At 41.7% G+C, this 16,332-nt stretch overlaps 1 protein-coding gene across 38 annotated transcripts in view; it reads left to right on the top strand.

Moving 5' to 3' along the window:
- The window catches only part of NRXN1 (neurexin 1), a 1,383,669-nt gene that overhangs the window by 844,981 nt on the left and 522,356 nt on the right, over positions 1 to 16,332 (top strand). For 2 of the 38 annotated variants that reach the window (XM_060187691.1, XM_007526458.3), the window contains exon 1: positions 7,252 to 8,673. The exons of 34 other annotated variants lie outside the window; for them this stretch is intronic. In XM_060187691.1, the coding sequence (XP_060043674.1) occupies positions 8,433 to 8,673 (241 nt within the window). In that variant the 5' untranslated portion in view covers positions 7,252 to 8,432. Of the gene's footprint in view, positions 1 to 7,249; positions 8,674 to 16,332 lie in introns of those variants that run through there. 2 more of the 38 variants (XM_060187692.1, XM_016189709.2) reach the window with 2 other exon arrangements.

A 16,332-nucleotide genomic window follows, 5' to 3' on the forward strand; every position in this document is an offset into this window, starting at 1 on the left:
TGCCTTACACATAAATACTTTGTTAGACACTTTCAGTAACCTTTCCAGTCACTAACCATTCTGTTTCTTGAGACAAGAAGGTTGATTTTTTTTTAGTTTTTAAATTTTTTTAAATTATATTTATTCATTTATTGGAGAGAGACAGGTAGAAATTGAGTGGGAAAGTGGTGATAGAGAGGGAGAGAGACAGAGAGGCACCTGCAGTACTGCTTCACCACTTGTGAAGCTTTCCCCATGCAGGTGGGGGCCAGGGAATTGAACCTGGGTTCTTGCACATTGCAACATATGTGCTCAACCAGGTCCGCTACCACCCAGCCCCTATTTTTAGTTTTTACTAGTGATTTACAAATATTTGATACTGACAAAATTTACAATTTACAAAATTGCAATATATAGTTCCCACCACCAGAGCTCAGTTCTGTTTCACCATCTCTTCACTGGAAGCTGCAGTAGTTTTTCCACAGTCACATCATAACTGGGGAGGGTGGTGGTGGTGGTGGTGGTGGTGATAGATCAAGGGTTCTGGAGAAATCACTTGTTTCTAAAATTCTGGTTCAGATGCTGGAGCATAAATTCCTGGTGAAGGCAACTGAACCCACTGGAATACACAGTAACACTATCACAGTGCTATCTCTGCTGAAATAATATGGCCTGATTCTATAATGATCAATCTATATCTATGTATATATATTTCCCCCATTTTTCCAGTGGTCCTGTTTTAACTTCCTCTCTAGGTCACACCTATATCTATTACTACTTCCAAGTGTCTTTCAAGAAGGTTGATTTTTGGAACACAAAGTAAATACAGATTGAATTGACTTAACCTTTCTTCTTCTCCATACATTCCCACTTCTGTGCACTCTCTTCTCTCCTCCCACCTCAATCCCTGCCCCAAGCCCACAATCCCTTATATCCAATATTATCATCTAATTTAGCTACCATTTTATTCACTATAAATAAATAATTAGCTGGGAGTGAGGCAGGGACAATTTATCATGTGCTTTAGGTTGTCAGTTGTTAGCCACAGTTGTCAGAGGCAAGTGAAGGTAAAACACTCTTCCAGGAGTTCTAAGAAGTACAAGTCACACAGCACATGTAAGATGCAGACCAATTTCCATTATAGAAACATATGCCAGTAAGTATGTGTAAAATATTATAGCTTCCTTTAGTAGTGTTATATAATTCTAACTCTTGATTCTTTTAGATGCCTGTGAAATGGCTTGCAAGACAGGCTCTCCTGAAAGTAAAATGACAGTATTTCAGAGACAGCATCTAGCTCATCATCTCTCTGAATTAGGCAGCCAAGCTCTATTTAGAACCACTAAGAGCATCCACTTCAAGTGGTTTTGTGATAATTAACTGAGTGAATACGTTTAAATTGCCCTCTCTCTTTTTTTTTAAACTGTTAATTCTTAGTATTCTAGTGTTATAGCTTTACCCCTTATAGTGAATAATGAAAGACCTCTTAGATTCATATAATCCATTCAAGTGGAAGGAAAGCATGTATATAGAACCATACAACTTGAGTGTTAATGATTTCACCAAAGAGAACTTAATCTAACTTCCATTATACCAATTGACATACCATTTATTTCACCAGTGATAACCTATTTCCAAAATGCCTTAGCTACAGCACATCATAACTGGGGGGTGGTGGTGATAAATCAAGGGTTCTGGAGAAATCATTTGTTTCTAAAATTCTGGTTCAGATGCTGGAGCATAAATACCTGGTCTAAGGCAACTGAACCCACTGGAATACATAGTAACACTATCACAGTGCTGCTGTCTCTGCTGAAATGAAAGGTGAAATAACATTATTATTACTATGACCAATCCTCACTTACCTAGGCAATTTGTCAGATGTCTTCTCGGTTTCCTCCTCCTCCTCCTCCTTCATCTCCTTCTCCTTCTCCTCCTTCTTTGCCTCCAGGGTCATTGCTGGGGCTAGGTAACTGCACTACAAATCCACTGCTCCAGGAGGCCATTTTTCCCAGTTTATTGCTGTTGTTGTTATTGTTATTGCCGTTTCTGTTGTTATTGTTGGATAGGACAGAGAGAAATCGAGAGAGGAGGGGGAGACAGAGAGAGAGAGAGAGAAAGAGAGAGAGAAAGAGAGACACCTGCAGACCTGCTTCACCGCTTGTGAAGCAACCCCCCTGTATGTGGGGAGCTGGGGGCTAGAACTGGGATCCCGAAGCTGGTCCCTGTGCTTCGCACCATGTGTGCTTAACCCAATGTGCTACTGCCTGGCCTCCGATTTCCTTCTTTAAAAAATATCATATTGGGGGTCGGGCGGTAGCTCACCGAGTAAAGTGCACGTGGTGCGAAGTGCAAGGACCAGCATCAGGATCCTGGTTCAAGCCCCTGGCTCCCCACCTGCAAGGGAGTCATTTCACAGGCGGTGAAGCAGGTCTGCAGGTGTCTGTCTTTCTTTCCCTCTCTCTGTCTTCCCCTTCTCTCTCCCATTTCTCTCTGTCCTATCCAACAAAGATCACATCACTGACAACAACAATAATAACTACAACAATAAAACAACAAGGGCAACAAAATGGAAAATAAATAAAAAATAAAATAAAACAAAAATATATCATGTTATACAGTACAGGGGGTTTGAACTGAGGGCATTTCACATGCACAGTATTGTGGAGTGACCTTCTGACCCACTTCCCCCCTCATTTTGTATAGTTGAGAGAAAGAGGGATGGGAAGAAGTGAAGAAGAAGCAGACAGACACAGAGAAGGTAAAACATCAAAGAACTGTCTCGTCATTCATGAAGCTCCCTTTGATGGCATCTATTGTACTCTCTCAATTCCCTTTAAATGGCACAATTCTAAGAACCAGGAGTTACCAGATGAACTAATAGAAAAATAAGTACAGGCTTTATTTTATTTACCCAGATTAGGCATGCATTTGCTCACAAAACTTTGTTCTACAGTCTATACTAAGAATTGTTGCTTTTTCTCTAAAATTATAGCCATTTTCAACAAATATTGGACACCAGCATCACAGCATCCATAGACTCTCTTATGTTTTGCTCAAGTGCTCTAGTCATTTGCCTGAAACATTACAGCTACAATTTCTTATTTCAAGTTTGTCATAAATGTATCCTCTTTAGCTCCTCAGATTCTAGTACAACAGATTTCCAGTTAGTCCTTTCCCTAGTTCTGCTTTTATCTCTTCGGGTCCTAGACAATATATAGGCAGGGGTTGAATAGACACTTCTCAAAAGAAGATGGCCTATAGACATATGAAAAAAAATAGTTCAGTATGACTTACTAGAAAAATACAAATTAAAGCTACCATGAGATGCCACTTTATACCAGTAAGAATGACCTACATCAAAAAGATTGGAAACAAATGCTGGTATGATGCAGCAAAAAGGAATTCTGAGATACTGTTGGTGGTAATACAAAGTGATGCAGTCCCTATAGAAAATTGCATGGAGAGCTCTTAAGCAAATAAAAATGGAAATATCTTACAATTCTGTACAAACAACTCTTGGCATATTTCCATTTAGTTATATGAAAACAGGAATTTAAAGGATATATGCATTATTGTATAGTCTTACTGAACAATGATAATGACCAAAATAATGGGATCTATCTAAATGTTCATAAACAGGTGATCAGATAAAAAAAGGTATGGGAAGAATGGAGTAATATTTAATCTTAGAATAATATTTAATCTTATAATGATGACATTGTGTTATTTGGGACAGAACAGTGGCTGGGTAGGGCAGTGGCACACCTGGTTAAGCACACATAATATTAAGGACCTGTGCAAGGATCCAGGTTCAAGCACTTGGTTCCCCACCTGCAGGGGGGAAGCTTCACAAGTTGAAAAGCAGATCTGCAAGTGTCTATCTTCCTGCCTCCCTCTCTGTCTCCCCCTCCTCTCAATTTCTCTCTGTCTTATACATTAAAATTGAAAAAAGAAATGGCCACCAGGAGCAATGGATTCATAGTGTTGGCACTAAGCCCTAGGGATAATCCTGGAGGCAAATAAAATAAAATAAAATAAATGAAAAAAACCTATCAAGGGCTGAAGAGTGCACAAGTTACCATTCATTCACCTGCCAAGGGGAAGCCTCAACAGTGGTGGAGCAGTACTGCAATTGTCTCACTTTCTCTTTCCCTTTCTGAATCTCTCTGACTTTATCAGAAAAAAAAGAAAAAATGGCTACCAGGAATGGTGGAGCTGTGGTGCAGGAACTCATCCCCAGTGATAACCCTGGTAGAAAAGAAAGAGAAGACAGAGATAGAAAAAAAAGGAGGGAGTAAAGGAAGGAGAGAGGGAAAGAAGGCAGGCAGACAACTACCAGATGTCTTCACTCTTATGTGAACTGCAGTTTACTAAAGCAAATGTATATGCAAACTTTCTCTTAGATTCTGTGAAAACTCAAGTGACTCTTGAAGAGAATGCTGTTTCTATGGTTTTAATTTATACAAATCACTCTCCAAAGTCCCCCTCTTCCTTTCTTAGTAACCAAGAGAACATCAAGTATACTGAGGCACATTATTTACAAATATGAACTTAGCCCCTCACTGAACTTTATTTATAACCCTTAAATCAATGCATATAACACTGTAATGTCATTAACAGATGTGCACAGAGTTACAAAATTTTTGAATAATCACTACCTGCATTACCTGCTGAAGTTATATGAGACAGAAGCTCTGCCTTCTTGTTTGAGCTGTCAGATTGTAAACAGGTGCCCTTTATGTGTTCTGTTTAGGACCATGTTCTTCATATTCTTCAATGATTTTGCCTTTTAAAATGGCTGCTAAAAAATTAAAAACAAGATATATTTAAACATATGCATATTATATAGTGTGTGTAACTGAAAACACACACATACATATTTGATGATGTAATATAGTGGCTCCCCTTTTTAGTAAACTAACACCGTGAAACAATAGTTTCATATTTGGTAATTCAGTGTTCACAGTGATTTCAGAGATTATAACTGCTGTGAACAAGAATTCACTGTATGTGTACTGTGAGATTAACTTACTTTTCGCATATACTGGGCACTAGAGGGAGTATAAATGAAGATTTGCTTCCTTTTGCCTTCAACAATCTACTCTGTAGTTGTGGCAGGAAGATAGATCAGCATCATATAAGAAAGGGCTGGAAAACAATGCAATGCTCTTCATTTCCTGTAGATGGGGAGAAACTAAATGATTTGTGTAAGAAATTTAGTTTTAATAAGTCATACCTATATGGGAAGAAAATCATAATGCCTTGATTGTGGGGAGCATTTGATATATTGTAAAGCATTATCACATCAAATATTGCACTATATCCATCCAGCCCTATGACATTTTGGGGAAAGATAAAAACATGACTATTTTAATAAAGGAATCCATGAATCCTGATGGAGAGGCTAAGTAACTAATGTGAAATAACCAGTAAGTGGCAGTGTCAAGAATGTAGTACCATTTTTCTACCTCCTAATACTACCCATAATAATGATGAAATCTCCAATTTGGAATATGTTCCCGAAACCATACTGTGAAGATAATGTTCTTTCATTTTGAAGGTTACTTGATATTTTATTAATTTAAAATTTATCTATTTTTGCAACGCCAAGTTCTTATTTTAGGGATAAACACACACACACACACACACACACACACACACACACATATATAGAGAGAGAGGAGAGAGAAAGAAAAGGAGAGACAGAAAGACAGACAGATAGACATACAAACATAGCACAGGAGCTTCTCCCAGTGTCTGGAACTGATTCTGAATCTAGATCCTGGGCTGTGAGCATGGCAAGGTACACAGTACTTTAAACGTGGGTACACATAACCTTTGACTAGTCAGTTAAAATACATATGCCAAAAATAATAAAATTAAGTGAAAACAGTCTCTCAGTTTTATACATATAGAGGTCAAAGTTAGAACAATATAGTTGTAAGAAAGGACATATGTATAGTTAAATCACTTCAGGTAGTGAATAGCTAGAGAATTATCTTTTTAGTGAAACACATAAACTTCTGCTGTGAATCTCAAATGTTAGTTGAGTCCAGATTTGATTTAATGATTCAGACACTTTACATTGTGACCATCAGAATATCAGAATTTGTGATTTAAATGGTTGGGAAGTAACTATTTATTTACACATAGCCACTTGGGTGAGTCTCTTTGTCTTTACTATTTCAAATAAAGAACAGGAGCCAGCAGGTGGCGCACCTGGTTGAGCACACATGTTACAATATGGAAGGACATGGGTTTGAGCCTACAGTGCTGAAGCATTGGTGCAGTGTCTGTCTCCTCTCAATTTCTGGCTGTCTCTATCCAATAAGTAAATAAAGATAATAAAAAATAAAATAAGATAAAAAATAAAGTTGGTCCAGGACGCCCTCAATCCATAGAAAAATTAAAATTCGCAGCCACTAGATACAGCGTATTCTTTTTTCTGATACCCAGGCATATGCTTTAATCATAAGTCCCAAATATTAACTACCCATCTTTTAGAAACTCTGATCCCCCTTTCCTTGCCTACATGCCTTGCTAGATTTTCTTTATTTTGTTTATGTATTGGATAGAGACAGAAATTGACAGGGAAAGGGGAGATAGAGAAAAAGAGAGACCTGCAGCTCTAACAGCTCCTGAAGTTTCCCCTCTGCAGTTGGGGACTGGAAGCTTGAACCTGGTTCCTTGATCACTGTAACTTGAACACTCAAGAGGGTGTGCCCCTCTGGGCCCCTAGATTCTCCTCTTAGGTGTACATTGATTTTATTGGCCTGTGATCAGGACACCTAGTGCCCTGATAAAGAATCTCTCTTCCTTGGGGATAGTAATCTGAATAACTTTTGTTTCTAGTGTTATTTTCAGTGTGAGAAAGAATTGGAGAATAGCACCCTTACACAAAGATTACCAGAGGGCATCTATACCCATTTTGGGCATTCTTAAATATCACTAAGATGTCTTAGTGAAACACAGGCACTCCCACTCATACTGTTCTTTCTCTCTTCCTTCTTTCCCTCATTCTCCCCCTGGCTCTTCCTCAGCTGTCAAATACATACAAGTTTTTCCCTCCTTTTGTGTTGGTTCCTTGCACTTCTGCTGCCTTGTATGAGGTAAGCTATTGCAGTGAGCACAACTCTTTGTTATGAGCAATATGTATAATTAACAGATCGTCCTCAGAACCAATACTCAGTAAATGGTGTCAAGTCACGTTTAGCAGATTGGGTTTGAACACCTGGCAGGACAAGTTTGGTCCAATAATAGGAGTGGAATTCTTTCCCTTTTAAGAGCTCTGAAGACAGTGGTTACATCTAAACCACAGGGGTAGGGGCAGGGTACCACTTGCTATTGGAATTCAGACTGAGGGATCACCTGGTGGAAGAGGGAGAGTTGCTTTTTAGGTGTTTCCCCGCATCGCAGTACACGTGTCTCTTTGATGTGTGGAAAATCTGAGAGAGCAGCAAAGCAGGGGGATTTTTTTTTTTTTTTTTTTTTTGTGGGAAGCCAGACCAGCCTCCCTCGTTACATAGGCTCGTCCTCTGCATTGCATTCGGGCTTCAGTGATTTGCTGTTTGGAGACTGCAGATTTGCATAGAGCCCCTCGCTTCTTCAGCGTGTGTGGTTTTTCATTTTCCTTTCCTTTTTTTTTTTCTTCTCATTTTCCTTTTCATTTTCCTTTACTCTCCCCTTTCAACCTCGCACCCCCCCCTCTCAAAATTCGTCTGCCACTGCTTTCCCTCCGCTCTGCGTACCCGGGTTCGATCCCCGCTGCCTTCAGACGGGTGAGCCCCGCGCCGGGCGGCCGTGTCAGGAGGCGGCGGGCGCGGAGATCGCCTCGGGAGCAGGCGATGCGCGCCGCTGCTCCGCGCGCTGCCCGGGGGAGGCTGGCGCGAGCGGACGGGCCGGACAGGGCTGCTCGGGGGGAAGGCGCGCCCCGCGCCCATGGGGGCTGCTGCTCGCCTGCGAGGAGGTCGGTCCGGCGAAGTGGCCTCCCCGGTCCGCACACACTATGCTGAACGGATGGACCTAGCGGCTTTGCGGCGGACGGTTGGCATGTAGAAGTGAGGAGCCTCCGGGTGGAGCTTTTGAACAATCCCCCTACCCCTACTCCGTGCCCCAAACTCTCGGGGAGTCTCCGCTGAGGACCCGGAGCCTCGGAAGCCGCTCCTCGGACAAGCCCCCACCACCAGCAGCAGCAACCCCCACCCCACCTACCCAGCGGCTGCATTCTTTCGCCTCGGCTATGTTTCGGTTTCTTTGGGGTGCAAGGCACGGCGGACTCCAGGACCCCGAGAAGACTGTCCGAAGGAGGGAGAGGATGGGTGCTCTGGCGCGCTGAAGCGGCCGCCCCCGCAGCCCACCCTGCGCCGCCCGGCCCCCCGCTCCCTCTTCCTTCCCTGCGCCCCAAACTTTGCCTCCAGCTGCGGCGACGGCCCCTGGCCGGGCGCCCCGCCATGGCCCGGAGGATGCTCGGCCGCGGCGCCCAGCCGGGCTCGCCCGGGGGCGGCGGCGGCGCAGGGGGGCGCCTGGCCCTGCTCTGGACTGTCCCGCTCGCCCTCAGCGGCCTCCTGGGAGTGGCCGGGGGCGCGTCCAGCGCGGGGGCGCACCACATCCACCATTTCCACGGCAGCAGCAAGCATCATTCAGTGCCTATCGCAATCTACAGGTCACCGGCATCCCTGCGAGGTGGACACGGTGGGTCTGTGGTGCCAAGTTGTGGCGGGTGACTCCCCGGCCCCCCCTCCCGCCGTTCTCCCTGCCCGGTCCGGGAGGCTCGGGGACACTGGGACGCCGGGAGGGGGCGGCGCATCGGGGTGTGCTTGGTGGGAACAACTTAGCTTTTTGAAGACAATGGGAAAGGGATGGGGAAGGCGTTGCTGGTGTTTGTGGGGAGGACTGCGGGGTGGTGGTGGTGGGCGCCTCTGGTCGGGGTGGCTGGAGTGAAATGCGGGCACCTAGTAAAGGCGCAGCCCGGGTGGGCCCGGGCCCCGCGGGCAGGGGGCGTAGCTGGCCCGAAGGTCACTCGCGTGGTCCTCCCGGCGCCAGAGACCCGGCTCTGCAGAACCTTTTGTCTGTACAGAGAGCGCCGCTCCACCTCCTGCCCATTTCCCCGGCCGGAGAAGGAGAGGGTCTAGCCAGCACATTCCTTCGAAGTGCTCACACTGCAGTGATAGTGAGTGGTCAGTCTTGGACTCACTCAACAAGAGTCCAGTCCCTTTCGCTCCCACACCCTTTTCCTCATGGGAATAGGGAGGCTGCCAGCCTCTATCACCTCCATCAACCCATGGCGTCCCCCCACGTTGCACACACATTTGCACCTTTTTTGTTTGTTTCTTCTCTGGTGATTTGATTTTTTTTTTTTTTAATATTTCCCTATATAGCATAGAGAAACTTGACTGCCCAAACCCAGTTCCCTGAGAATCAGGTCTGAATACTCTTGGGATGAGGGAAGATCCTATTTGTCCTTCCAGGGAGTTGAGTGCTTCCCTATGAAAGCAGGTGTGTCAGTGCTGGCTGTTAAGCCAGGAGCACTGCCTGGAGGAGAAGTTAAGAGTACAGAGAAGCTCTCCTCCGCACCCCGCACCCCGTTTCTTGTAAAGAGCAGTATGGAGACAAGCCTTGGTTGGCAGGTTTCTTTCATCTGAAACAGATAAAGACATGTTTCAGACTCCCTGAATTGCCAGTAAATACAATACTAACATTGTCTGGGGAGCCTTACCCCATTTAGCACTTCTCCCCAAAAGTAAAATCGGATACTTGAGAAAAGCAAAGTAGAAGTTGTGCACACTTTCCCCCTCCATATATTTCTTTCCCCCTTCCCTGTTTCAGACCTGGTTCAGCCCTGGATCCCTCCCTTCTCCTTAGGTAATGCCATTTCTTTGAGCAGCTGCTGGTTCTACCAGTATCACCTCAGTCCCAAGGGACCTGTCTTCTCTGGGGACAGTTCCAGTTATGCATGAAAAGGTGTAGCCTGCATAACTGGAAAGAACGCAAATCCTCTTGGCACCTGCTCTTCAGAATAGGACACAGTTGACTGTGGGCCCTAGGAATCCCTTCTCTCTAGCTCTTTGTTAAGCAGGAATGATGCCCCACACTAGAACCTCTGAGCTAGGAGAGACAGAGAGGACAGGTGTCCCTGAAACAGGAGTTTCTGTTGCTCTCATCACTTGCTCTTGCATTCCTGGAGGGAAGCTTGTTGCTCCCTTTTCCCAGGTGCAGTTCTCACACACTGCCCTGAAATTATGTGAGGCCCCCCTGGGGGAGGAAGCAAGCAAGCAGGGTACACAAGAGGGCCAGGCAGAATGTGGGTGGGGGTGGTGAGCTAGATGGGGGTGTGCAAAAGAGATGGGTTGCTTAATTGTACCAGTAGGTAGCTAATAGATTAATAATCTAACATACACATCCACCACTCCTTTGCTGTGGCTCTGCTTGTCTCCTGAGGGATGCACAACTGAATGGGCAGAAGACTTGGGGCTTAGGTGGGAGAACACATAGGAGCCCGGCTGCAGTATAGCAGCCCCTTCCTCTTGCCATTGCAGCTTCTACCTAGTCAGGCGCCTTCTGCTGGACAAAACACACATTCCCCCCACCTCCAGAATGCAATACAGTGAATGAAAAAAAAAAAAGGTGCATTTATCCTTGAAAAATGAAAAGGGATTGAAGGGTAGTAGAAAAGAGTGTGTGTAAATCTTGGGTTCCTATTATTTATTAGTATTATTTACATTACAGAACTTTCTTTTTTTCCTTCCAAGGTTCCACTGTGAGATCCTATTTGTTTTTGAAACTCTCTTCATACTCTCCTCATATGCCCTTGGAGGAAGCTTTCTAAGTCTTCTTTTTTATTTTATTTCTTTAATTTTATTACAATTAATGAAGTAAATTTATTTGTCAAAACCCTGCCTCTGCCAAAGAGGACAGGTGTGAATTTCTCATTCTTCCTCTCCGCACATCCCCCTTCACTCCCCCTTTCCTTTCCTGCCAGGGAATTGACTCTGACTGGAGAACAATCTAGGGCCATTAAGGATAGAATATTCCTCTGAGAGGGGGGAGATGGAGTTCTGTGAGTGAGGTGGAGGTTTCAGAGGGGCTAAGAGTGCTGCAGACTGGGTGGTGGCTTAAAAGAAATCTAATGAGGAAGAGGTGATTTGAATTTGTTAGGTCAGTAAACTCCCTGAATACTCAGCTAATTAGTCAAAAGACCCACAAAGAAAGACTTTTTCAGCCTAATAGAGGAAGGTGAAGGGAAGCACAAAGGTGAAAGACAATATGGTAAACTTTTAGCAGAAAATCAAGGCGGTATAAATTAGGTTAATTCAAGATTTGAGACCAGACTAAATATGCATATGTAAGGAAACAGGCCTGCCTGCTTGGTTGTATTAGAATTTCATGGAATCACACAGCTTTCTCATAATAGTAAAAGCATATATGTGTGAATGTTTAAAAGAATATATATATATATATATATATATATATATATATATATATATATATATATTAGTCTGGGGATGAAATTGAGTATCCTTAATGTTTTGAAAACTGCTGGATTGACTATACAGGTTCATTCTTTTTCATTTTCTCATCATGCCATGCTTCATTTGCACTATTATGAGGTGTCACTTGCAAGGATTGCAGGGTGCTGAAAGCACTCATGGCTACCCTGAGAATCTTTGTGCAGGCTGACCCAGTTGCAGAGAGTAGGATGAGGATTTTTTTAAAAAAATGCATATGAGAAGTAGGTTTTGAGATCACTTCAGAAAATCTCATTTTATTTTGAATATTAAATGATGGAAATAACTCAGTAGAAAACAAATTCTATGTTTCCTAATTAAATTAGCAAATAAATGTGTCTATAATTGATAAAAAGCAAGCCTGTTTGTAATTAAGAATGCCGCTTAAAAGCGGCAAGAGTTCAGAATAGACCAGTGTGCTCAGCTTGTGCAGCTTTGGTAATGTGCCTGCCATATGTGCCCAGCACAGAATGATGTCAGTGCAAGGCTCAGGTTCCCATCTCTGCTCCTTCCTGCCTTTCCTAAGTACTTTTGAAAATGAGCTCAGAGCTTCTCCATAATTTCAGGAGATAAAGGAAGGAGAAAACCCATAGAACTAAGCATACCAGTGCTAGTCATTCTGCTCCCACAGATATGAGCTCTGAAAATTATACTGCCATGATTAGCTTATACTATTAAGGGGCAAAAGGGCTTTCCCAGAAGAGAATGTTAACAGATTTTAAAAGGGTGGTTTGTAATTGCAGAAGCCCAATCGTGTTATATAAGGATAACAATTATATCTTGAATTTGTAACTTTTTTTTCCCTCCCCAAGACAGTTTCCTACATATAGTGAACTTAGAGAGGGAGTTCGAGTATTGTATTCCTTTTATGAACACAGAGACATGCCATAGATACATCATAGATGACTCTTGTCAGAGTCAAAGAGGAATCAGTATCAAGGCTTCAGTGGCTTATAGTATATAGCAATTTCAAGAGCTCAGAGGCTTTGAAGATAGAACTGAGAGGGTCCTCTAGGTGGTTTAATGGTTGATCTCCTGTAATAGACATGATTACACTGACCGGGGCTTAGCATTTTCTTTGTAGTATACATTAATAATAATTAATACTGCAGGAAGTGTTGAGGACATTTCACTGCTGTCCTGTGAATTGCTTCCCTGTTTTTTAGTTTTTTTGTCATTTTTCTGGGAGGCAAGTCATTGCTGTTTGAGAGAGGGATCCATTGCACTTTTGTTTAGAAAACAAGAGAATTAACAAAACCTTTCATAATATACTTGATTACATTGAAAAATATTAGTGTTTATTTTTTTGCCTCCAGGGTTATTCGCTGTTATGCCTGCACTAAAAATCCACTGCTCCTGGAGGCTATTTTTCCCCTTTTGTTGTCCTTGTTGTTTATCATTGTTATTATTGCTGTCATTATTGGATAGGACAGAGAGAAATTGAGAGAAGAGGGGGAGACAGGGGGAGAGAAAGATATACACCTGCAGAAGAACTGCTTCACTACTTGCGAAGCGACCACCCCCCCTCCCCCGCCCCTTGCAGGTGGAGAGCCAGGGGTTCAAACTGGGATCCTTGAGCCTGTCTAGGTGCGCTTAACCCACTGTGCTACCACCTGGCCCCCAATATTAGGTTTAATTTGTGATTTATTACTATATATGACTTAGGACAATTTTACTATGAAAAAAATGTACTGAAATAGTCAATTCTGTTCCATCCCTGGATTTTTGTTTTTTGAGAAAAATATCTGTTGCTCTAATGCTATTTTAGCTGAGATGGCCAGCTACTGTTTCTGGAAGCATCACTAACTCAGTCCTGATCAAGTCATCCAGAGCTTACGGATAATTTTTTTGTTGCCTCCAACTTTAATAAATTTGTGTTTTAGATAGTCTTTTCATCATTTGGTAAAAACACACTGAAAGGCTAATGTAGGCCTGTTTTTGTGTTTCTGCACCAAATACCAGGAGAGGCCATAGGTAGGAGGATAATGAGAATCAAGTGGGAAAAGGAAAGTCAAAATATCCAAGGAATGACAGTCAAAAACATTTCTAATTTGTCTATAAAATCTCCAATGTTGTAAGAAGGAGTTGATTTTTCTGAGAGCAAACAAACAAAACCTGTCCTGCATGCATAAATTCAAAATGCATAAAGTTTGTGTATATATATATATATATGTGTATATATATATATATATATATATATATATATATATATATATATATATATATATATATAGCAGTCCCTTGGGGCCCAACATTTCAAGCAAGTTGATTCAAAGTCTTTATTTCTCAGTAGAAATAATGGCTATTTTGTAAAAATATTAAGGCAATTTGGTCTGGTGGTAAGAACTCTCAGATTATTTTTTTTATGATTTAATAATTAATGACAAGATTGCAGAATAAGAGAGGAACAATTCCATACAATTCCCTCCACCAGAGTCTGTATCTCATCCCCTCTCTTGGAAGGTTCCCTATTCTTTATCCCTCTGGGAGTATGGACAGAAGATATTTATGGGGAGCAGAAGGTGGAAGATCTGGCTTCTGTAATTGTTTCTCTGCTGGACATGGGCATTGACACAGGTTGATCTATAGCCCCAGCCTTTTTCTGTCTTCCCTAGTGGGGTAGGGCTCTGGAGAGGTCCGGGGTTCCACGACACATTGGTGAGGTCATCTGCCCAGGGAAGTCAGGATGGCATCATGGTAGCATGAGCAACTTGGTGGCTGAAAAACATTAAGATATAAAGCAGAACAAATAGTGTAATAGTCATAAACCTAAAGGTAAGAATATAGCAGATGAGATTTGTGGTCTTTATGTTGGAAGAAGCTAGGACATTTTTTAGGTGTATTTCAAGGAGCCTGTGACTTTACTAATTTTTGCCTTAGCCTGATAGCTAATATGCAGGTGGGCTAAAAGTATTATCTGGGAAGATGGTGTCAGATTTGAGAATAGGACTAAGAAGCTGGATCAGGGCAGAGAGTGGCTCCCAAATATGAGGAAAATATGTAAATGCTGTTAACTATATACCCCATCTATCTGACTTAAGGTCTAGTTCTAACTATATACCACGTCTGTTCATATTTAGCACAGGAGCATGTGTAACCTCTGCACCCCTATGTGCAAATTTGGTCTCTGTTACTACGATGGTGTAAATTTATTAAGTTACTTTTACTCACTAAGTGTTTTCTCTGTATTTAAAATGAAAATACAATGAGTCACAGTTCAGTGAAGAATGAATGAGAGGATACATTTGATAAAGTCCATCCAATATAGTAGACCCCCACTATTAGTTTAGAAAATAGACATTTAGATTATTTCAACATCTTGGCTGTTATGAAGATTGTTCAGTGAGTATGGGATTACTAATCTTTCTTTGAAACCCTGACTTCAGGTCTTTTGAATAAACACATGGGGTTGGAGTTGTTGGATCATTTTCAAAATATACCTTGAACTTTGTGAATGGACTTCCATACTGCTTTCTATAGTGTTACACCACTTTGTAGCCCCACCAGTGTTATAAATGTGTTCTCGTTTTTCTCTATACCCTTGATGAAACATTTTATGCTTTTTTTTTTATATAGTAACCTAATAGATGTAAGGTGATACCTTATTCTGTTTTTGGTTGACTGAATAAAGAAAATGTAGTTAGGGCCAGCAAAATAGCTCATCTGGACAGTGCCTGGTTTGCCCTAAGTGTGCCTAATGCTCAAGCTCGGCCCTCTGCATTAAAGGAAGTTTTATATAAATAATGAAATAGTGTTATATATTAAGAAATAAATTCTGAAGTGGAGGAGATAGTATAATAGTTATGCAAAGGACTCTTATGCCTGAGGCTTTGAAGTCCCAGGTTCATTCTCTTGCACCACCACAAGCCAGAACTGAGCAGCGCTCTAGTAGAAAAAGAAAAAGAAAAAGGAGGGAAAAAAAAGAAAGAAGAAAGAAATTCTTTGTGATAACATGTATGAGCCTTGACATTATTAGACTGAGTGAACTAAGTCAGATGCAGAATGACATATAACTGTGTAATTTCACTTCTGTAAAGTATCTAAAATAGATTTTGACTATTCTCTCTCACAGAGGAGAAATTATATAGTTACACAAGTATGATCTATAGATCTGCTATGCCACCTGCAGGGGGAAAGCTTCTTGAGTGTTGAAGCAGAGCTGCATGTGTCTCTCTGTTTTTTCTCTTCTCTATTTCTCCTTGCTCTCAATTTCTCTGTCTCTTTCTAATAAATAAATAATTAATTAAAAGCATTAAAGATCTGCTATATAACATTGTAGTTCTTTTTTTACTTATAAAAAGAAAACACTGTGTACTTCTTATCAAGCCTAGTTTATTCTTGGAAAATTTGAAGAGAGTAGAGTTCATTAAATATTCAATGATTTTTCTATTAGGCAAAATTTCAGAAAGATATATGTGGTTAAAATAAAAAGACCTTGAAATCAGGAGATCTGAGTTCTAGTTCTCCCCAGTACATTTATTAGCTGTCTAATTTCTGGAAGTCAGTGGTGATTTTTGAACATCACCTCTCTTCTGGCTCTAAAATTTGAGGAACACATACCTCTCACATTTATAGAAGTGAAATAGCTCTAAATAATTTAAATGAATTGGATTCACAGAGTCATGACAAATTAATGACAGAGGTGGAAGTAGAACCCAAATCTTCCAATTCATGTTTCTCCTCATTTAGAATTCTCGTCCAAGATACCTTTGTTCAAAGAATAGGGAGGATCTATACTAATTCAACCATATTTTTACCTAAAGACTGAAAAAGCTAAAGAAGTTTTTTTTTTTTTTTGAGTGATTAACTGAGAGCAAAGCCTTAGAGCTCTAAGGGAAGAATAGAG

This window comes from Erinaceus europaeus, chromosome 3 (genome assembly GCF_950295315.1).
Source record: "Erinaceus europaeus chromosome 3, mEriEur2.1, whole genome shotgun sequence".
Classification (NCBI taxonomy): Eukaryota; Metazoa; Chordata; class Mammalia; order Eulipotyphla; family Erinaceidae; genus Erinaceus; species Erinaceus europaeus.